Below are 24,276 nucleotides of genomic sequence, written 5' to 3'. Positions count from 1 at the left end.
CAAGCATAGACTGAAGTTTATTTATAACAAATATGGTTGGATTGCAGAAAGAATTGTGAATTTTATTAATGCTTCAGTCAATACCACGTTTTCTAATACGAGTTCTGGTTTATAAGTTATACTTTTGGACACAGAAAACCGGTATTTAAGCTTTGCACTTTTTAAAGACTAACATGGCTACCTAGTGTTTGGCCAGGATCATGGACAACAAAAGAGTTTGAAAACAGAAGGGAAGTTCAAAGATTTTATAGGAATTGGAATCACTGTCGATAAAAAAAAAAGTTGCACATAATTTTGCTTAATCTATTTTTTTTTTCTTTTTTTTTTTTAAGTTGTAAAAATCTAAAGTGATGGAATCCTCCCACCACTTACCAAAATTCAAGCAAGAACAATCACAGCTTTGTTTAAACTCAACAAGCAGTATTATTCTTGCCTGTGTGTCTACAAAAGATTTAAAAGTCATGCGCGATAAGCAAGCAGTAAGTGAGGCCAATTACGTTTACAGATAGTGGTCAAATACGTTAACTCTATTATTACAGATGATCACAAATGACCCTGTCTATACAATCAAGTCGACATTAAACGCCAATAATAGTCCTGTCCGGCTAACCCAATGCCTTAACTGCTAACCAATCTATTAACAACAAATACTTGCCTTTATTTCATAACTGCAAAACCTATTTATAGAAGCTAGAACGTGAACACATTTTCAGATTGAAACAAAAATCAAAAGAAATTGAAAAAAAAAATCAAAAGAAATTGAAGAAAAAGCAAAAGAGATTGAAGAAAAAAGAAAAAAAAATTGAAAAAAGCAAAACAGAAAAAAAGAGATTGAAGAAAAATAAAAAGAAATTGAAGAAAAAAAAAGAAATTGAAGAAAAAAGAAAAAGAGATTGAAGAAAAAAGAAAAAAAATTGAAGAAAAAAGCAAAACAGAAAAAAAAGAGATTGAAGAAAAATAAAAAGAGGTTGAACAAAAAAGAAAAAGAAATTGAACAAAAAAGAAAAAGAAATTGAAGAAAAAAGAAAAAGAGATTGAAGAAAAAAGAAGTGGAAGCTAACAAAAAAAGAGATGGAAGAAAAAAGAAAAAGAAATTGAAGAAAAAAGCAAAACAGAAAAAAAAGAGATTGAAGAAAAATAAAAAGAGGTTGAACAAAAAAGAAAAAGAAATTGAAGAAAAAAGAAAAAGAGATTGAAGAAAAAAGAAGTGGAAGCTAACAAAAAAAGAGATGGAAGAAAAAAGAAAAAGAAATTGAAGAAAAAAGCAAAACAGAAAAAAAAAGAGATTGAAGAAAAATAAAAAGAGGTTGAACAAAAAAGAAAAAGAAATTGAAGAAAAAAGAAAAAGAGATTGAAGAAAAAAGAAAAAGAGATTGAAGAAAAAAGAAAAAGAGATTGAAGAAAAAAGAAAAATAGGTTGGAGAAAAAAGAAGTTGAAGCTAACAGAAAAAAAAATGGAAGAAAAAAGAAAAAGAAATTGAAGAAAAAAGAAAAAGAAATTGGAGAAAAAAGTAAAAGAAATTGGAGAAAAAAGTAAAAGAGATGGAAGAAAAAAGAAAAAAAAGATGGAAGGAAAAGAAAAAGAAATTGAAGAAAAAAGAAAAAGAGATTGAAGGAAAAAGAGAAAGAGGTTGAAGAAAAATGAAAAAGAGATTGAAGAAAAATGAAAAAAAATTGAAGAAAAAAGAAAAAGAGATTGAAGAAAAAAAAAGAGATTGAAGAAAAATGAAAAAGAGATTGAAGAAAAATGAAAAAGAGATTGAAGCTAAAAGAAATTGGAGAAAAAAGTAAAAGAGATTGAAGAAAAAAGTAAAAGAGGTTGAAGAAAAAAGAAAAAGACTAACGAAAAAGGAAAAATAGATTGAACAAAAAAGAAAAAGAGATTAAAGAAAAAGAAATGGAGAAAAAAAGAAAAAGCGGTTGAAGAAAAAAGAAAAAGAGATTGAAGAAATAAGAAAAAGAGGTTGAAGAAAAAAGAAAATGAAATTGAAGAAAAAAGAAAAAGAGATTGAAGAAAAAAGCGATTGAAGAAAAAGATGTTGAAGTAAAAAGGCAAGAGATTGAATAAAAAGAAAAAGAGGTAGAAGAAAAAAGAAAAAGAAATTGAAGAAAAAAGAAAAAGAGGTAGAAGAAAAAAGGAAAAGAGGTGGAAGAAAAAAGAAAAAGAGGTGGAAGAAAAAAGAAAAAGCGATTGAAGAAAAAAGAAAAAGGAATTTAAGAAAAAACAAAAACAAAAAGAAATTGAAGAAAAAAGAAAAAGAGATTGAAGAAAAAAGAAAAAGAGATTGAAGAAAAAAAGAAAAAGAGGTTGAAGAAAAATAAAAGAGATTGAAGAAAAAAGCAAAAGCGATTGAAGAAGAAAAAAAAGAAATTTAAGAAAAAACAAAAACAAAAAGAAATTGAAGAAAAGAGAAAAAGAGATTAAAGAAAAAAGAAAAAGAGATTGAAGAAAAAAGAAAAAGAGATTGAAGAAAAAAGAAAGAGGTTGAAGAAAAAGAGGTTGAAGAAAAAAGAAAAAGCAATTGAAGAAAAAAGCAAAAGAGATTGAAGAAAAAGAAAAAGAAATTGAAAAAAAAGCAAAAAAGATTGAAGAAAACAGCAAAAGCGATTGAAGAAAAAAGAAAAAGAAACTAAAAAAGAAAAAGAGATTGAAGAAAAAAGAAAAAGAGGTTGAAGAAAAAAGAAAAAGAAATTGAAGAAAAAGAAATTGAAGAAAGAAGCAAAAGCGATTGAAGAAAAAAGAAATTGAAAAAGAAAAAGAGGTTGAAGAAAAAAGAGAAAGAGATTGAAGAAAAAAGAAAAAGAGGTTGTAGAAAAAAGAAAAATATTGAAGAAAAAAGAAAAAGAAATTGATGAAAAAAACAAAAGCGATTGAAGAAAAAAGAAAAAGAAATTGAAAAAGAAAAAGAGGTTTAAGAAAAAAGCAAAATAGATTGAAGAAAAAAGAAAAAGATTGAAGAAAAAAAAGAGATTGAAGTAAAAGAAAAAGAAATTGAAGAAAAAAAAGAGATTGAAGAAAAAAGAAAAAGAGATTGAGGAAAAAAGTAAAAGAGATTGCAGAAAAAAGAAAAATATCTTTTCAATATTTGAAATTGTTCAACTTCAGAAAGTTTAGCAAAGACAAAAAAGATAAGTTAAATTTTTTTTTTTTTAATGTTTTTTTTAAATCTACTAATCTGGTCTATTTGCTTTGATTTCCCTTCAAACACATTCCGGTATCAAATTAGTTTTTTGTGTACAAGTAGTAGAAAGTGATAATATGAAAACTAGAAAAGTCAGATTACCGAAGTTAAGCAAATTTGAGCCAGGTCAGTACTAAAATGGGTGACCATTAGAGAATTCCAAGTGCTGTATGTGTTCTCTGATTATCTCGACATTATTTCCAGTCGGTCTTGGGCCTCTACTTGGCACATTATCAATTTATTTTCTTTTGCTAAATCATTTTTGTACATATCATATGTTTATAAGTGACAAAAATATTCAAGATTAATTTTTACTACCGTGAAAATTTTACGGGATGAGAAATATATTTAACCAATAAAAATTTTACGGGATGAGAAATATATTTAACCAATAAATATTTTACGGGATGAGAAATATATTTAACCAATAAATATTTTACGGGATGAGAAATATATTTAACCAATAAAAATTTTACGGGATGAGAAATATATTTAACCAATAAAAATTTTACGGGATGAGAAATATATTTAACCAATAAATATTTTACGGGATGAGAAATATATTTAACCAATAAATATTTTACGGGATGAGAAATATATTTAACCAATAAAAATTTTACGGGATGAGAAATATATTTAACCAATAAATATTTTACGGGATGAGAAATATATTTAACCAATAAAAATTTTACGGGATGAGAAATATATTTAACCAATAAAAATTTTACGGGATGAGAAATATATTTAACCAATAAATATTTTACGGGATGAGAAATATATTTAACCAATAAATATTTTACGGGATGAGAAATATATTTAACCAATAAAAATTTTACGGGATGAGAAATATATTTAACCAATAAAAATTTTACGGGATGAGAAATATATTTAACCAATAAATATTTTACGGGATGAGAAATATATTTAACCAATAAATATTTTACGGGATGAGAAATATATTTAACCAATAAAAATTTTACGGGATGAGAAATATATTTAACCAATAAATATTTTACTGGATGAGAAATATATTTAACCAATAAAAATTTTACGGGATGAGAAATATATTTAACCAATAAAAATTTTACTGGATGAGAAATATATTTAACCAATAAAAATTTTACGGGATGAGAAATATATTTAACCAATAAAAATTTTACGGGATGAGAAATATATTTAACCAATACAAATTTTACGGGATGAGAAATATATTTAACCAATAAAAATTTTATGGGATGAGAAATATATTTAACCAATAACAATTTTACGGGATGAGAAATATATTTAACCAATAAAAATTTTACGGGATGAGAAATATATTTAACCAATAAAAATTTTACGGGATGAAAAATATATTTAACCAATAATTATTTTACGGGATGAGAAATATATTTAACCAATAAAAATTTTACGGGATGAGAAATATATTTAACCAATAAAAATTTTACGGGATGAGAAATATATTTAACGAATAAAAATTTTACGGGATGAGAAATATATTTAACCAATAAAAATTTTACGGGATGAGAAATATATTTAACCAATAAATATTTTATGGGATGAGAAATATATTTAACCAATAAAAATTTTACGGGATGAGAACTATATTTAACCAATAAATATTTTATGGGATGAGAAATATATGTAACCAATAAAAATTTTATGGGATGAGAAATATATTTAACCAATAAAAATTTTACGGGATGAGAAATATATTTAACCAATAAAAATTTTATGGGATGAGAAATATATTAAACCAATAAAAATTTTACGGGATGAGAAATATATTTAACCAATAATAATTTTACAGGATGAGAAATATATTGAACCAATAAATATTTTACGGGATGAGAAATATATTTAACCAATAAAAATTTTACGGGATGAGAAATATATTTAACCAATAAAAATTTTACGGGATAAGTAATATATTTAACCAATAAAAATTTTATGGGATGAGAAATATATTTAACCAATAAAAATTTTATGGGATGAGAAATATATTGAACCAATAAAAATTTTACGGGATGAGAAATATATTTAAACAATAAAAATTTTACGGGATGAGAAATATATTTAACCGGGATGAGAAATATATTTAACCAATAAAAATTTTACGGGATGAGAAATATAGTTAACCAATAAAAATTTTATGGGATGAGAAATATATTTAACCAATAAAAATTTTACGGGATGAGAAATATATTTAACCAATAAAAATTTTACGGGATGAGAAATATATTTAACCAATAAAAATTTTACGGGATGAGAAATATATTTAACCAATAAAAATTTTACGGGATGAGAAATATATTTAACCAATAAAAATTTTACGGGATGAGAAATATATTTAACCAATAAAAATTTTACGGGATGAGAAATATATTTAACCAATAAATATTTTACGGGATGAGAAATATATTTAACCAATAAAAATTTTACGGGATGAGAAATATATTTAACCAATAAAAATTTTACGGGATGAGAAATATATTTAACCAATAAAAATTTTACGGGATGAGAAATATATTTAACCAATAAAAATTTTACGGGATGAGAAATATATTTAACCAATAAAAATTTTACGGGATGAGAAATATATTTAACCAATAAATATTTTACGGGATGAGAAATATATTTAACCAATAAAAATTTTACGGGATGAGAAATATATTTAACCAATAAAAATTTTACGGGATGAGAAATATATTTAACCAATAAAAATTTTACGGGATGAGAAATATATTTAACCAATAAAAATTTTACGGGATGAGAAATATATTTAACCAATAAAAATTTTACGGGATGAGAAATATATTTAACCAATAAAAATTTTACTGGATGAGAAATATATTTAACCAATAAAAATTTTACGGGATGAGAAATATATTTAACCAATAAAAATTTTACGGGATGAGAAATATATTTAACCAATAAAAATTTTACGGGATGAGAAATATATTTAACCAATAAAAATTTTACGGGATGAGAAATATATTTAACCAATAAAAATTTTACGGGATGAGAAATATATTTAACCAATAAAAATTTTACGGGATGAGAAATATATTTAACCAATAAAAATTTTACGGGATGAGAAATATATTTAACCAATAAAAATTTTACGGGATGAGAAATATATTTAACCAATAAAAATATTACGGGAAAAGAAATATATTTAACCAATAAAAATATTACGGGAAAAGAAATATATTTAACCAATAAAAATTTTACGGGATGAGAAATATATTTAACCAATAAAAATTTTACGGGATGAGAAATATATTTAACGAATAAAAATTTTACGGGATGAGAAATATATTTAACCAATAAAAATTTTACGGGATGAGAAATATATTTAACCAATAAATATTTTATGGGATGAGAAATATATTTAACCAATAAAAATTTTACGGGATGAGAACTATATTTAACCAATAAATATTTTATGGGATGAGAAATATATGTAACCAATAAAAATTTTATGGGATGAGAAATATATTTAACCAATAAAAATTTTACGGGATGAGAAATATATTTAACCAATAAAAATTTTATGGGATGAGAAATATATTAAACCAATAAAAATTTTACGGGATGAGAAATATATTTAACCAATAATAATTTTACAGGATGAGAAATATATTGAACCAATAAATATTTTACGGGATGAGAAATATATTTAACCAATAAAAATTTTACGGGATGAGAAATATATTTAACCAATAAAAATTTTACGGGATAAGTAATATATTTAACCAATAAAAATTTTATGGGATGAGAAATATATTTAACCAATAAAAATTTTATGGGATGAGAAATATATTGAACCAATAAAAATTTTACGGGATGAGAAATATATTTAAACAATAAAAATTTTACGGGATGAGAAATATATTTAACCGGGATGAGAAATATATTTAACCAATAAAAATTTTACGGGATGAGAAATATAGTTAACCAATAAAAATTTTATGGGATGAGAAATATATTTAACCAATAAAAATTTTACGGGATGAGAAATATATTTAACCAATAAAAATTTTACGGGATGAGAAATATATTTAACCAATAAAAATTTTACGGGATGAGAAATATATTTAACCAATAAAAATTTTACGGGATGAGAAATATATTTAACCAATAAAAATTTTACGGGATGAGAAATATATTTAACCAATAAAAATTTTACGGGATGAGAAATATATTTAACCAATAAATATTTTACGGGATGAGAAATATATTTAACCAATAAAAATTTTACGGGATGAGAAATATATTTAACCAATAAAAATTTTACGGGATGAGAAATATATTTAACCAATAAAAATTTTACGGGATGAGAAATATATTTAACCAATAAAAATTTTACGGGATGAGAAATATATTTAACCAATAAAAATTTTACGGGATGAGAAATATATTTAACCAATAAATATTTTACGGGATGAGAAATATATTTAACCAATAAAAATTTTACGGGATGAGAAATATATTTAACCAATAAAAATTTTACGGGATGAGAAATATATTTAACCAATAAAAATTTTACGGGATGAGAAATATATTTAACCAATAAAAATTTTACGGGATGAGAAATATATTTAACCAATAAAAATTTTACGGGATGAGAAATATATTTAACCAATAAAAATTTTACGGGATGAGAAATATATTTAACCAATAAAAATTTTACGGGATGAGAAATATATTTAACCAATAAAAATTTTACGGGATGAGAAATATATTTAACCAATAAAAATTTTACGGGATGAGAAATATATTTAACCAATAAAAATTTTACGGGATAAGAAATATATTTAACCAATAAAAATTTTACGGGATGAGAAATATATTTAACCAATAAAAATTTTACGGGATGAGAAATATATTTAACCAATAAAAATTTTACGGGATGAGAAATATATTTAACCAATAAAAATATTACGGGAAAAGAAATATATTTAACCAATAAAAATATTACGGGAAAAGAAATATATTTAACCAATAAAAATTTTACGGGATGAGAAATATATTTAACCAATAAAAATTTTACGGGATGAGAAATATATTTAACCAATAAAAATTTTACGGGATGAGAAATATATTTAACCAATAAAAATTTTACGGGATGAGAAATATATTTAACCAATAAAAATTTTACGGGATGAGAAATATATTTAACCAATAAAAATTTTATGGGATGAGAAATATATTTAACCAATAAATATTTTGATAAAGCTGATATTTTTCGTGATAGCGCAAAAAAATTTAGTTTTCTGGACAGAAAAAAAAAAACAATAAAATGCAACAAATATGAGTTTAATAACATTTCTATGAAAATAGTGTCCATTGTATTTCAAATATAGAACTGACCTTAATGAGGTAGATTGATAAGTAACAGTAAATTAATATTGTGCTACATAGTTCAATAAAAATAATAAAATTACATTGTAAGAGACAATCTTTAGTTTACTCTTTCAACCCAACACTTCTTAGCAGACAATGATGTTCTTTTTTTCTGCCCTGTTTCTTTTGAATGTTCCCTTTCTATGTAATGTTATACAGACTTCTTTTTTCTGTAAATAACCACTGCACGTCGAAATTACAAGTTCCTTTCTCAGACTATTATGACAATGGTCATATATTCTATGATATTCAAAAACGAGGCTACGTCAAAGGTAAGTAACCTTCATATTCTTGTCCAGGGTTGCCAGATTGGCATTTTTACAGCCAAATTTTGTGAATTTAGCCTTTTTTTGAAGCGATTTGGCCTTCAAAAATTCTATTTGGCCTTTTTCAAAGCATAACGTACAGATTAACTAAAGAAGAAACAAGCCGAATATTATATAGATAAAATGACTTCATGGTTGTCAGGTGACCCAGAGTTTGACCTGAACTACTTATATCATCCATTACAATATATTGCAAGGCAGTTCTACTTAAATTAGTTGTTTAAAAAAGTGAACTAAAGAATTAAAAAAAAAAAAAAACTTGAAACAGAAAATAATAAGATGAAAAACAGAGGTTTTTAACACTTTTGATTGTAAAAAACAAAAAAAAAAAAACAAAAAAACAAGAAACATGTGTCACCTTAATGTGACAGTTGACAAACGGCTTGGAGAAGAACATGACAGCCTTGACAGTGATACAGGAAAACAAGATTGACAGAGATTGAGAGATACAGAAGAGATGACAAACCGTCAGGACAGTGAGCTGACAGGGACAGCAGAATTTGTGATAAACAAAAAATATATATGCTAGTGCACCTGTCCATGTGTTGTCCATGAAAAAGTGAGGAACCCAAAAAACTCTTGCTCCCAGCCATAAACACCTATATTGCTGGGTTTTTTTGTTTTTTTTATTTCTGTAAGTATCAATTTTCAAGTTATATAAACAAAAAATTAAATAAAACACTATTTAAGAACGCCTTATATGAATAGAGATCCTATGTTAATTGCTGTTGTCTGATTTGAGGGAGAAACAGTTTTAAATAATTTGTGATTGAAATCATTACATTACATTAAAAAAAAAAAACAATGTTTTTTATTTTTTTGTTTTGTTTTTTGTTATGGGTTATTTTGGTTATTTATGTTTTTTGTTGAGATTCTTTACTTTTCTGGATTCCGATCTTCTGATATATTTTTAGTTCTTTTAGGAATTTTTATCCTTTTTCTTTCCTTCCTCCTCTTGCGTACATTTCCTAATTTGCATATGTGTGTTTTTCTGCTAGTGCTGCTGCTACTGCTAATAATCATATGCTGGCCATCTTTCGCTGCTATTGATACTTTCCTCTTTAGTATATTCAAATATATTTTTCATATTATTACTCTTAAAGAAAGATTTTATGAGGTTCTTTAGTGTTTCACATTCCATAAGGATATGTTTGATTGTGGTATGTGTTTGGCATGTACTACATTTTGGTTGTAATTCTTTCTTCAGAATAAAGGAGCGTGAACAATGTATTTATTAAAATATTGATAGTCTAACTATGTTTTGGTTTGGATTCTAGCTGATGGCACCAAAGTCACATTTTTGTTTCAATTTTTAAAATCACAACTATATACTGGGTACAATATAATAATCAATAGATAATTGATTATTTAATAATAAATACGAAATCTGCATAAATTGAAATATCATGTTTAAGTGAATTTTATGACTGTGTCACACTGGGCAGCCACTATTATATACTGGGTACAATATAATAATCAATATATAATTGACTCTATAATAATAAATATGAAATCTGCATAAATTAAAATATCGTTGAAGCGTATTTTATGACTGGACAATGTCGGGTGGGTTAGTTCAGCATTTGTCCCCCCACCTCACCATTTAGCCCCAAAAGTTCCCAGAGATGTCAAACCCTGGTGGAAATGAACAAACAGTAGTTTCAGGCTTTAACATATGTAAATTTGAATTCTGCACCATGCAAAAAAATAAATATGACTAAGTCCATCACAGCCACCAATTTAGCCCTAAAAGTCCCCAAGGCCTTAACATATTTAATTTGAATTCAGCACCATGCAAAACTGCTAAATAGAAAAATTTGGACAAATATGGTAAAATAGTCCCCAAAATGGAGTGTTTTTATTAGCCCAAGAGCTATCACAAAGTATAGACAAACAAAATTATATAGAAATCAGTTAGTTACAACTTTTCAGAAAGTTTTATAAAAATCCAAGGCATCAAGTTTTTTTAATAAGCACAAAAGTCTCAATTTTAACCATTTTAATCTGAAAGGCTCCCCTAGTGGGGGGGGGGGAGACAACCGGAGTTTTCCTGGAAAATCCCTTCTGTTACGTTTTTACTCATATCATGTTTAATGTTTGTGCAAAATTTCAAAAAAATTCCAAAGTGTAGTTGTTGAGAAAAGTGTGGACGGACGAACAGACAAGGGTAAATTTACAGGCCCACCCTCCTTTCGTTGGCGGACCAATTAATATTTTCATAAGACATTGTCTTCAGATGTGAAATTCAGCAACAAAAATCAAAAGGAAAAGATCATCGTAAAAGAATAGAAAAACACAATCATATTGCAGAAAAGACAAAATACAATAAAAAGTTTCCCAAAATAATTTTTTTAAACTACTGTTAAGCTTCGCAGACGAAAGAAATAATGTGAAATATGCGGGAATGAAAAATAAACACAAACAGTGTTCTTGTTAAGATGTGTTCCTTGTGTGGAGAAATTCCTGGTTACATTTGGACGAGGAAGAAGAGAAAACAATTAGTGAGTGAAAAACGTGCTACCACTGTTTAAAATGATTTCATTTGAAATTTGATAAGTGGTGACTCTATTGACAAAAATAAAAATATACAATTGGAAATTAAAAATGGAATCTGAAACAATTTCCAATCAAATGTTTCTTTAATTCGACAGCATATAAAAAAAAATGAAGTATTAAAACATCTTTTTATTCGCACATTTGTAACGTTGTAATTATAAACAAACAAAAGCAAGAAATAAATAAAAGTCTGGGTTGACATTCTTTTCCTTCTTAACAAAATTTTTTTTTTCACCATTACATAAATTTTTTTTTTCACCATTACATAAATTTTTTTTTCACCATTACATAAAATTTTTTTTCACCATTACATAATTTCTTTTCACAATTACATAAGTCCCCCCCATTACATAATTTTTTCCCACCATTACATAAGTTTTTTCGCTGCCACATGTTCATTTCGCCTGCTTATACTTCTACTCTTCCACCCGACACCAATCACAGCTATTTTCATCCTCACTATTTACGCATCAATTTCCTTCGATACCGACTTTGTTTTCTCTGACTTCACGCTGGCTGTATGCCAGTCATTTTTCACCTTTGCCTTTATACATCCGTTCTCTTCGACGCCGACTTTGTTTCTTTTTCCAGCCCGTGTTGCATTTTTTATCCTTTTTCTTTCCTTCCTCTTCTCACGTACATTGCCTAATTTGCATATGCGTGTTTTTCTGCTGCTGCTACTGCTAATAATCATATGCTGGGCATCTTTCGCTGCTACTGATACTTTCCATGCACTCGCGCACACTATTACACCTTATAAATCACCGTGGCGTATGCGAAAGCTGATAGAATGTCTTACCTTCTTCGAGGTCTGGACCGTGGTGAATTTGAGCGAGAGCGTGGTCGCGGCGACTGGGATCGAGATCTGCTTCTATACCGATCTGTCATTTGTGATTGCTTCTCTTTTTCTTTCTCCTTTTCTAATTCTTGTTCCTTGATTCGTCTTGCTTTCTGTTTGGCTTTAAAGAATTCATAAAGTCCTAGTTTTTCCCAACCTTCGCTGCAAAGAGAGATAAATAACTTTATTTTTAAATTCATTGAAAAACACTTGTAAAAGATTTAGTTTAATCAGTTTTGTATGTAAATCTTTTGAAATCTATTTGGTTAAAAATATAAAAGTGGTTTGTTCGTCCGAACAAAGATTATTTGATTATTCTAGGGATGGTGGATGAATCATAAGAAAAATAATATATATAAAGCTGAATGTGTGTGTGTGTGTGTGATCACGAATAGGCTCCTACATGGTTGACTATTTTAAAAAACTGATCACATATAATGATAGAAGATGTATCGAGACACAGGAATGGGTATGTTTGATCTGGCAGAAGAGTGGTTCATTAAAATTGTGGGGTCTGCGTTCACGCCTGGTCCACAAAGTATGGAAATAAAAAATTTAAAAATTAAAAAAAAAAAAAAACGTTTACAAGTGTTTTTGATATAGATGTACATAAGAATACTTTGATAAGTATGTTTTAACTTAAATAGGGATGGTATAAAAAAATTGTGGGGTCTGTGTTCGCACCTGGCCTCCATAGAATGGAAATAGGCACAAACTTTAATAAAGGCTTTTCATATCTATCTGTGTAAGTATACTTTGATAATTATGTTTCAGTTTGAAGAAATATGGTATAATAAAATTATGGGGTGTTCGTTCGCACCTGACCTCCCTAGAATGGAAATATGTCACAAAGTTTAACAAGGTTTTTTAAGATAGATCCACAGAATATTGTGATAAGTGTTTCAGTGTGAACAGGTATGATATAATAAATTATGGGGTTTATCTATTTTATTTTTTACTTTCATCATATTTTGCTTTGGTTTTGATACCACCAAATTAAACCCAAATTTACAACCCTTCCTTTTCATAACCTATCATACTTTCATAAATCAGAGTCCATTTTCTGTAGGCTGTTTTTGAACCCAGTCAGCGAGGGGTACTTTTGTTAGTATATATATATATATATATATATATATATATATATATATATATATATATATATATATAAGTAATGTGATTGATAATTTAAAATTTGAAAATCAAATTATAATTAATTTAAAAATCCATTTCATAAGAAGGAACAACAACAAAATCAATTATCTGTATGATCGTTTCGGAAAACAATGCTTTTTATTGTGGTAGACATCAAGTTACGTACAATAATTACATATAGTTTTTTAATAAGCAAGGTCTCCTCGTCAGCAAATTTTGAAGGGTTTTTATTAAATTTAAAAGACACCATAATAAACCTAGCATTAAAAGTAAGGCAGATGTATCTGAAAAAAAATTGAAATAAAAGGTCTGGATTTAAAATTTATAAGAAAATTAATATGGGTTAGAGATAAAAAAGAAATAGAGTAAAATATATATTTGAATTTAAATTATAAGCTTGCTTTAAGTACCTTGCTTGATTTTCAAATTTTAAATTATCAATCACATTACTTAATATTGAATTAGCTCTAGGATATTTACCTATCGAGCTTATTATATATCTAAATTACAACGAGCACTTTCTCTTTCCTGTATTTTAATTAAACTAGTAATTTCACTGTTACACTGAAATACACTCAGCTCTTTAGACTATTGTTCTAATCTCCTTTAAATTATATATATATATATATATATATATATTATTTATTTATTCTTTATTTTCTATTTATTTATTATATATTTATTTATTTATTTTTATTTTCCTTTTTTATTTTTTATTTTCCTTTTAGTGTCGCTTAATAACTCTTGCTGACATTTTTTAAGTGATAACCTGTACATTTCAGTTGACCTATATTATTTTGCCCAATATATATTTTCACGCCTTTAAAATTTCCTGTCTGGGTCGTTTTGACTTTTGTTTTCCTTTATTTTATATTTAACTTTATCATTTTTTTTTTTTCTCTCTCTCCTTTTTCTTCCTAGATCTTTTTATTTATAGTTATGTCTCGGAAGTAGAGTGAAAAGCACATCTTATTTTTCTTTTATTAATATTATTTTTTTCCTTGTACACATGTTTGTGAATTATTCCATGGATTTCTGCCTTTGGATTATCTTCTTCCAATTACGGGATTTCCTTGGATTTTACTTGTACAAATGGAAATTCTTTTAACTTTCTTGAAGTTTTACATTTGGATTTTACCGTCACTGGATTTTTTATCTTCCACCAGACTATCCATTCATGTGTAATCACCTTTTTCTTTACCATATTCCCTCTGCTTAACTTATTTTGTTTTCAAGTAAGATCTTTGACTTACTTGTTGTTTCATCAAATACTTCTGCATGCAAAATCCGATCCCGCATTTTGCTAATTCCTACCCTCTGATGAGAAGGAGAGTATTTCTTCGAAACTCTGTGGATTAAGGACTATCCATTTATCTAGTGTTTCCTTTTCAGATTAAATATGTTTTTAACTCATTTCAGAGTGTTTTTTAACATATTTTATTAACTGTTTCCTCATATATATATATATATATATATATATATATATAAAATTATCATAATAATGTACTATTATATATATAAACGATATATTTATATTATATATAAATATATAAATATATATATATATATATAAAATTATCATAATAATGTACTATTATATATATAAACGATATATTTATATTATATATATATATATATATATATAAATATATATATATATAATTATAATAATCTATATTATTATATATAATAATAATATATATAATAATCTATATTATTATATATAATATATATATCTATATTATTATATATAATATATAATCTATATTATTATATATATTATATATAATAATATTATATATAATATATACATATATATATAATCTATATTATTATATATAATAATATATACATATATATATAATCTATATTATCATATATAATAATATATACATATATATATAATCTATATTATTATATATAATATATACATATATATAATCTATATTATTATTATATATAATATATACATATATATAATCTATATTATTATATATAATAATATATACAATCTATATTATTATATATAATAATATATACAATCTATATTATTATATATAATAATATATACATATATATATAATCTATATTATTATATATAATAATATATACAATCTATATTATATATAATAATATATACATATATAATATATATATAATAATAATATAATGTATATAATATATATATAATAATAATATAATGTATATAATATATATATATATATATATAATTATAATAATCTACATCATATATATATATAATTATAATAATCTATATCATATATATATAATTATAATAATCTATATCATATATATATAATTATAATAATCTATATCATATATATATAATTATAATAATCTATATCATATATATTATAATATATATATATATATATATATATAATAAAATAAAATAAAATATATCTATATTATTAAATATATTTGATCAAGATGGGCATAAAGACAGTGTCATACCATCCATATAGTCCAGAACTTATTCCCTGTGACTTTTGGTTATTCCCTAAGCTCAAGGAAAACCTTAGAGACTGTTGTTAAGAGACAATTGCAGGCGGTAGGGTTTCAATCCTGGCTTGAGGTAGTTGCCTGTCTAGCTGCACTGATGAGCTGTGAACCAGTACTGTATGCGGATGACTATATATATATATATATATATATATATATATAAAGGAGTTTTTGTAAAGTGAAGATAGTTTGCACAGAGCCAGCCTTACTCTCTTGTAAGTGCTTGTCTGATCTTCAATCTATAGTCTTTTCCTGCAAAACTTTAACACTCATCTAACTACAACCATTATCAACAATTTCTATGCTGTTGTCTCACTGACCACCTTACATTCATTAACCCTTATCCTACCATTGCCTTTGAATCTTGATGAGTGGTGATTCCTTTGTAAAAAACACACAACAGGACAGAGTCAAGACAGTTTGGAGTCAGGTGAGATGCAGGAGTTTTTTCTTATGTCTATCTCCATCTTGAACACAGCAAGACGGGTATTATTCCTAACATTAAGACCGTTTCTGAATTTCATTTTAATGGTCAACAAGCCAGAAAATCCACATTTGTACAGGTATGTTGTAGCGAATTGTATGAGCATTACAGACGGCTCCTCAAAATAAAGCCCGTGGCCCTGTCAGTGTGCCATAGGTTTCCAGTTGTAAACACTAGTCTAAATAAATGCTGAGAAATTATCATAATATTAATAAAAAAAATCGGAAATAATAATACAAATATATATTATTGAAAATCAAAGACAGTAACATTTCTGAAAAGAAATAGTTTAAAATCAAAGAGTAACCTTCATAATCATTTATAAATAAGAAGTAATCTTAATTCAATAATAACAAGTCAAGTGAAAAATTTACTTTCACCATGACTAATGTTTGTTCAAAATTTTAAAAAAATATCCAAGGCATTGTTATTGAGAAAAGTGCGAACAAATCAAAGGATGAACAATTTGGGGGCAATTTTACCCCAATAATGCCTCCCTCCTCTAGGGTCAACCAGTTATCCAGGAAAATCTATTCTGATAAAAATTTACTTTAACTATGACTAATGTTTGTGCAAATTTTCAAAAAAAAATTCAAAAAGTGGTAATTGAGAAAAGTGCTAACAAATGAACAGGAATGAATTACTCGGTCCAATCCCTCCTTTGTCGATAATAATAACATCACAGATGTTTATGCATAGAAGTTAACATTTTTTAAAATCGTATTTTCAAGTTAAATCCAAGTTTTATGATAAATCTTTTTTTTTTTTTAAATTAAATTGTTAGGTGAAAGTACAGAATAGTTACAAAACACCCTTAATGATTAAAAAAAATAAAATGTCTGCTTTTGTTTTCTTACCCATCTCTTGGTCTGTCATGCGAAGGAATGCTGTAGAAAGCTTCCACAGCGGCTAAAAGCTGCTCACTTGGTGGCATTGGAGGGGGTAAGCGGATATCTTTGGAATCGAGTGGCTTATAGTCAAAATCTTCCAACTGAAATTTAAAATAAATTCGTTTTCAATAGAAATCTATTTTGACATGAAGAAAGCAGAAATTGTGGGGGAGGGGGGGGGTTAAAAAATAATGCCTCCTTCTTTTTTATTCCACCTGAAAGGATTAGAGGTGATTGCAAATTGCTTTTGTTATAATGACCGTACTTATGCACTCATGACTTGAAAATTTCATCTCTCTGTTGCAGATATTGTTGGTGTGAGACTCTAAAAAAGCAACTCCACTCAAGGATGTGCGTCAGAAACAGAGATGCATCATTAAATTCTTGGCAAAAGCACATTGAGAATGATGGTGATGACGTAGAAAAATAAATTCTGGAGCACAAAAGGGCATTTGTTTAAATGGTATCACTCCTGTTTTCATAGAATTTCAACTTTTTTGAGTTAAAAAAAAATGGAGGCTTTACTTTTGGAACGACCCTTATCGAATTAAGAATAAAAACGAATCGTACATTTTTTAATCTTTTAGATGAGGATTGATAATTCGCATTACTTGGATATTTTAGACTTCTGTTCTCATTTTGAGTATCATTTTCACAATCTTTTGATTGATGTAACCTCCAACCTTCTTCAGGTGTATCTTGTCCAACTCGAGAATCTTTCTGTTGAACTCAAGAATCTGCATGAAATTTCAAACGGAACACTTTATTTAATCCATGCTCTTGTTCCGTCAGCTGTGATTGGGTAGAAATCCTAAATAATTCACAATTGTATTTTTGAGTATCGCTCACATTTGGGATTGAACCTTCAACCTCAGGAAGAGTGTAACTTGCAGCTGAATTTTACTAAGTACTTTATCCAATGCACCATTAATCCTTGCAGATTCCCAAGTTTGACACGATACAGCTGAAGAAGGTCAGAGGTTACATCAACCAAAACATTGTGTAAATAACACTGCAAATGAGAACAACAGTCCAAATAATAAAAGAGGATTATTTGAAGTTCACTTATTCCAAAATCTTGTTCATGTGATATTTGTTTGCCTCATTTCAGATTAGCGTTAGACACACAAGTTCAGATGAGGTTTCAAAAAAACAAGTGCAGTAAAAGTGCACTCTGGCATACAAAAGTGCAGGAGAAGTGCATTAGGACAAGTGAATTCTAGCATACAACAGAATACCTGAGCTGCTTAGTCAGCATTTTCTGATATGGGCGCCTCAGGCAATTAGTAAGACACTCCTTCACAAAAAGAGAAGGTAATACTTGGGAAGGTGGACCTCCTAGGACTAAACAGTTTAACAGAAGCAAGTCCATGTTATTGCAAACATAAGTTAGGGTTCATCAATAGAAACAGGCTTCGTGCTTATTGTAGTTGTCATTTGCAGAAACTTTGTTAATTTAAATTTTTCATGCCAATCTCAAACAATTGTTAAGTAACACCTAAAATACTTTGGATCAATTTGAGAAACATGAAACTGCAATAAAATATTAAAAAATGCCACATAAATTATTATGTTTTTTTGTTTTTTTTCAAGTAGTAAGTGAGGCCTGAGCAGTGAGGATTGAGGACATGCGTTGCTAAGAGAGAAATTATACAAGAATTATATGATGGATGTGTAATGCGAATTTTAAAGACTGGCTTAATTCTGATGAACTCAGAAGAAGATTATATCTGAAGAGTGTAGAGAGATATGTGCAGAACAGGAGACTTTGATAATATGGCCACATTGAAAGAATGGATGAAAGTTTTTCCTGTTGTTGCTGTAGTAGTAGTAGTCATCGTTAGTGGAACTCAGATACAAGAATACATTTTGCTCATTGATACTTCCTACAATGTGAAACAAGTTCTATCTGTGCAGGCGATAGCAGGTGGGTTCACACATTGTTGTGCTCCAGCTTTTCTTTGGGTTCTTTTTTGTTTCTTCTTTTTGTCTTCAGTTGTTTTTTTTATTTATTGTTCTTCTCTAGCTCTCTTTGTTGGCTGCATTAACTTTCGAGTTGTGTCAATTTTGGTCACCTTAAAGGTGGATTGTAGCCGATCTTTTAAGTGGTGTTTTGGTGCGTCATGAGGTCTGGTTCCGACAACAAATTCTAACTGAAGAGCTTGCTTGGGTAGGTGGTTGTCAGGCATTTGGGCAAGGTGTCCATCCCGGCACAGACAGTGTTTTGTTATCATGGCTTCTACGCTTTCCATCACTGAGCAATAGAGAAGCACAGTGTTCGTGATGAAGTCCTGCCACTTTATGCGCAAGATATCATGCAGTTTTGCTTGGTGAAAATGACAGCAGAATCAGAACTACCCGTGCATCATATGAAAACTTCATAAAAGAATCTTCAGCAATCAAAGATTGACGCAATCTACCAAGCTCATGACCTACAAAGTGGTTATAATCTCAATCCTGCGGTATGCCTGTGAGACCTGGGTATTCTATAGAAGAACTCTAATCACGATGACACACAGATTCTCATCAAATCACCAAAGTTAAGTAACATTGAGTCTGGCTAGTACCAGATGGGTGACCATTTGGGAATTCTAGGTGCTGTGTATGCTCTTTGTTTATCTCAGCATTTGTTTCCAGTCATCCTGAACCTCCACTTGCCACTGGTATTTAACAACGCCAACTCAGGAGAGGTGTGGTTGGAGATTGTGCAACTCTTGCCACAAAAATTTCACGTGCAGTGGGTATCCATAGTCTGTGAAGCCTGAAGAAAGCTACTATAGAAGAACTCTGAAAAAGTAGTAGGAGTAGAAAAAGGAGGAGAAGAAGATTTTCTCAATTAGAATTTTTCATCGACAAAATATTGATATACAAGACTTAAAATCCCAAATTGTGGTTTGAATTTTCATTCTTGTACATCATTTATGCCGAGAGGATAAAAGAAAAAAAAAAAAATCCACAAAAACTGACCTTAACAAGAGGAGTCATCAAACCAGCAGGAAGTTCATAATAAGGAACCGATGGTGTCAAGTCCATTTCTGTGGGTAGTGGTATTGGTGGTGGAGCCTGTGGGAAGCCAGGAGGTGGCTTACTAAAATCAGGTAGGGGCAGTGGACCAGCTGGTGGATGAGGACCATTTGGAGGACCACTAAACTCCTGTGGAGGAGCTGGTAACATTCCTGAAAAGAAATTGTGGAAAATTAAAGAGTAACCTTCAGTCATTTATAAACGAGGAATAATCTTAATTCAATAATAATAATATCACAGATGCTTATGCAGAGAAGTTAGCATGCTATTTTATTTTAAATAGTATTTTCAAGTTTTATGATATCTTTTTTTATTAAACTGTTAAGTGAAAGTACAGAATAGTTACAAAACACCCTCCTCTCCCCATGTTAAGAATGGATTTCTAAATAATGATATTATTTCAGCATAAGTACCACATCACATAATCTATTCCAACACATCTGCGTCAAAAATAAATAAATAAATAAAAACACAGTGGCACCCGTATATTGGTTAGCATCATAGAAAATGATCATGAAGAGGTAGGAAGATTGAAAAAGCAAACGGAGGGAAAGTACAATCCAGACCTCCACTGGAAGAATGTAGAGCGTGTTGGGATTTTGAGGAGGCTTATTGCAACTCAAATTCCAGAAAAAGACAACAGTTATTATCACCGAGAAACCAATGGTAAACGGTTGCTGATATAATGCAAAATAATTTTCAATAGTTAGCAAAGGAGTAAAAAAAGTCGACTTGCCAATCTAATGGGGGTTCTGCATGATCTCTTCTCAAAAGTCATTTTCTCACACAAGAGATAAAGCTAGGCTTTCTCTACTTTATCTTTATTTGCGTGAAAGATTCTCGACTAAGTACCAATGGCTGATTTCTTCTTCTAAGACATCCACAGCAAAAACTCATCTTTCTATCGCAACTGAATGAAAAAAAATTATTTTCTTTTTCCAACAGAAGTTCCATAAACAGAGTCTCTTTTTAAAGACTTGGTATCCGTGGAACATGATACCATGGGACTACTTATCTGCAGACTTCAACGTGGCCATCTTCAAATTTAATGTAAAAAAAAAAAAAATAGTTGTTATAAACGGCCCACATAATAAAAATTATTTTCAATCCTCTTATAATATTATTCATCATTAATCCTTATTCGTAAGTGGCAACTCATTAATAAAAAAAAATAATTTAAAAGAACATGGAGAGTGCAAGAAATGAGGAAGCTTCTTGTGACTTAGACTCCATGTTAAAACCACTGATGATGACTTGTGTGAGGACTCTCAGTGAAGAAGTAATAAAAATATTATTAATAATAATATTAGTAATAATATTTTTGATATTAATAATAATATTAATAATAATATTATTACTAATATTATTGATATTAATAATAATATTAGTAATATTATTACTAATAATATTAGTAATAAAAATATTATTAATAATAATATTAGTAATAATAATATTAGTAATGATATTATTAATAATAATATTAGTAATGATATTATTAATAATAATATTAGTAATGATATTAATAATAATATTAATAATAATATTAATAATAATATTAGTAATATTAATAATAATATTAGTAATAATATTAATAATAATATTAGTAATAATATTAATAATAATATTAGCAATAATAATATTAGTAATGATATTAATAGTAATATTATTAATAATAATATTAGCAATAATATTAATAATAATAATCCTGGTTTCATTTAATAATGTCTCCCGGAAAAAGAGATAAAATCCATTCTGCCACCAACAAAATCCTTACAATGTTTGTAAAAGATCCAGAGTATAAAACAAATTCCTTCTGTTTACACAAAGTTTTTCAGCAAGAAATGCCATTCGTTTAAGTTAGTACGATATGTCTCCATTGTAACAGTATTCCTACCTGGAGTAAGTCCACAATGGCTGGATATAAACAAAGAATATCACATAGTAAAAAATGAGACTCATACAGGATTTTCATTTTGTGGTAGTCTTTGTTTATATCAAGCCCCGCAGACTAAATGATCACTTTTTTAGTATTATCATCAAATGTGTATCCCAAACTCAGGAATCTGTATGGAATTTCAAACAGAACATGTATTTAATCCATCCGGGTAGCATGCTCTCATTTCATCAGTCACGACCGGGTAGAAGTCTGAAGTAATTCACAATTGTATTCTTAGCATCGGCCACATTGAGGATTGAACCTTCAACCTCCAGAAGAGTGTTATTTAAAACTGAATTTTTAGTACTTTATCCATTACGCCACAGATCCTTGCTCTAGGAAAACCTTAGAGGCTATCGTTATGAGACAATTGGGGAGATAAAAGAGGCTGTGATGAGGATCATTGACATGCCTACACAAGAGGACTTCCATGTGGCCTGTCACAAGTTGTTAGAATGGTACAAGTGCATGGTAGCCGGGGGAGATTACTTTGAAGAGGACTGTGTATACTATCAATAAAAGTGCCTATACAAAAAAGTCTGGAAACTTATTGAAAGCACATCGTAGTAGCAGTAGGAGTAGTAGAAACAAAAACCTTTTTTACTTACCATGACCATATTCAAACAGCTGTGGATGAGGAGGGGGATGACCTGGACCTTGGGGATGACCAGGTCCTTGAGGATGACCAGGTCCCTGAGGATGACCAGGTCCCTGGGGATGACCAGGTCCCTGAGGATGACCAGGTCCCTGGGGATGACCTGGTCCTTGGGGATGACCAGGTCCCTGGGGATGGCCAGGACCTTGTGGATGGCCAGGACCCTGTGGATGACCAGGTCCCTGAGGATGGCCAGGACCTTGTGGATGACCAGAATTTGGGGGATGACCAGGACCTTGGTTAGGACCAGGTCCTGGCCCTGGACCTGGGATTGGAGGTCGGCTATAATTTGGCATCGGTGGACCAAATGGTGGAGGTGGACCTCCAAAGTTTGGGGGACCAAAATTAGGAGGAGGCGGCCCACCTGCTCCCGACCCACCAGTACCACTGGACATATGAGCACCAGGTTGAGGCATGTTTGGTGGAGGACCCTGAAAATAGAGAAAATAGTTAAAAGTGGGCAGCAATGATCATAATTGTTGGATGACTGCAGTAGTTTCGATCAATGTAAATAAATTGTTAAAATATTTTTGTTCATAGATGTGAACTTGTACTAAACGCGTACTAAATGTCTCGGTGATTAAAACAATAGTAGTTTATATAATATTCAGCTTGTTCCTATCCTTAGTTAAGGTATATATTATGCTTTCAGTAATTAGATATTTGCAAACAAGGCTACTTAAAAGGGAGTTTACTCTAATATTCTTGTCCCAGGTTGCCGGATTCGCATTTTAAAAGCCAAATTTCACAAATTCGGCCTTTTTTTTTTTTAGCTGTTTTATTTTTTTTTTTTTTTTTCTTTGTATTATCCAGAAAAATATCAGCTTTATCAAAACATATTTGTTGATTAAATATATTTCTCATTTCATAGAATTTCCGTGGATTCTGCAAGCAATAAATAAATTACCAGTGAACTGAGCATGTGGAACACATTTTCTTTTTAACTTTGTTCTTGATTTTCAATAAAACATATTATACACTGTTTGAAAAATCGATAGCATAACTTTAGGATTATGTTCTATAAGTGCATATAGGTCTTGAAACACTTTGCTTTAGAGTTATAGGCCATTGAAACAAATACTGACTAACATTCTTTAATATAAACATCTAATGTGTGTGTGTGTGTGTGTGTGTGTGTGTGTGTGTGTGTGTGTGTGTGTGTGTGTGTGTGTGTGTGTGTGTGCGCGCGCGCGCCTGTGGCAAGATCACAGGTTAGATAAGACTGGGTTTGGTGTTGCCACATGCACCAACAAAAAATATGAAAAATAAATTACATCAAACGAATTTTAAAGCTATGGGGC

The 24,276-nt window shown here is 28.7% G+C and overlaps 1 protein-coding gene across 11 annotated transcripts in view; it reads right to left on the bottom strand.

The window, feature by feature from the left end:
* The window catches only part of LOC145280100 (calcium homeostasis endoplasmic reticulum protein-like), a 401,340-nt gene that overhangs the window by 18,556 nt on the left and 358,508 nt on the right, over nucleotides 1-24,276 (bottom strand). For all 11 annotated transcript variants that reach the window (XM_080131828.1, XM_080131829.1, XM_080131832.1 and 8 more), the window contains 4 exons: nucleotides 22,929-23,406; nucleotides 20,328-20,536; nucleotides 17,328-17,461; nucleotides 12,273-12,473 (listed from right to left, as the gene is read on the bottom strand). In XM_080131828.1, the coding sequence (XP_079987954.1) occupies nucleotides 12,273-12,473; nucleotides 17,328-17,461; nucleotides 20,328-20,536; nucleotides 22,929-23,406 (1,022 nt within the window). The remainder of the gene's footprint in view (nucleotides 1-12,272; nucleotides 12,474-17,327; nucleotides 17,462-20,327; nucleotides 20,537-22,928; nucleotides 23,407-24,276) is intronic.

This window comes from Euprymna scolopes, chromosome 7, assembly GCF_053919585.1.
Source record: "Euprymna scolopes isolate OS-2025 chromosome 7, ASM5391958v1, whole genome shotgun sequence".
Classification (NCBI taxonomy): Eukaryota; Metazoa; Mollusca; class Cephalopoda; order Sepiida; family Sepiolidae; genus Euprymna; species Euprymna scolopes.
This window is presented reverse-complemented; position numbering and strand designations above follow the sequence as displayed.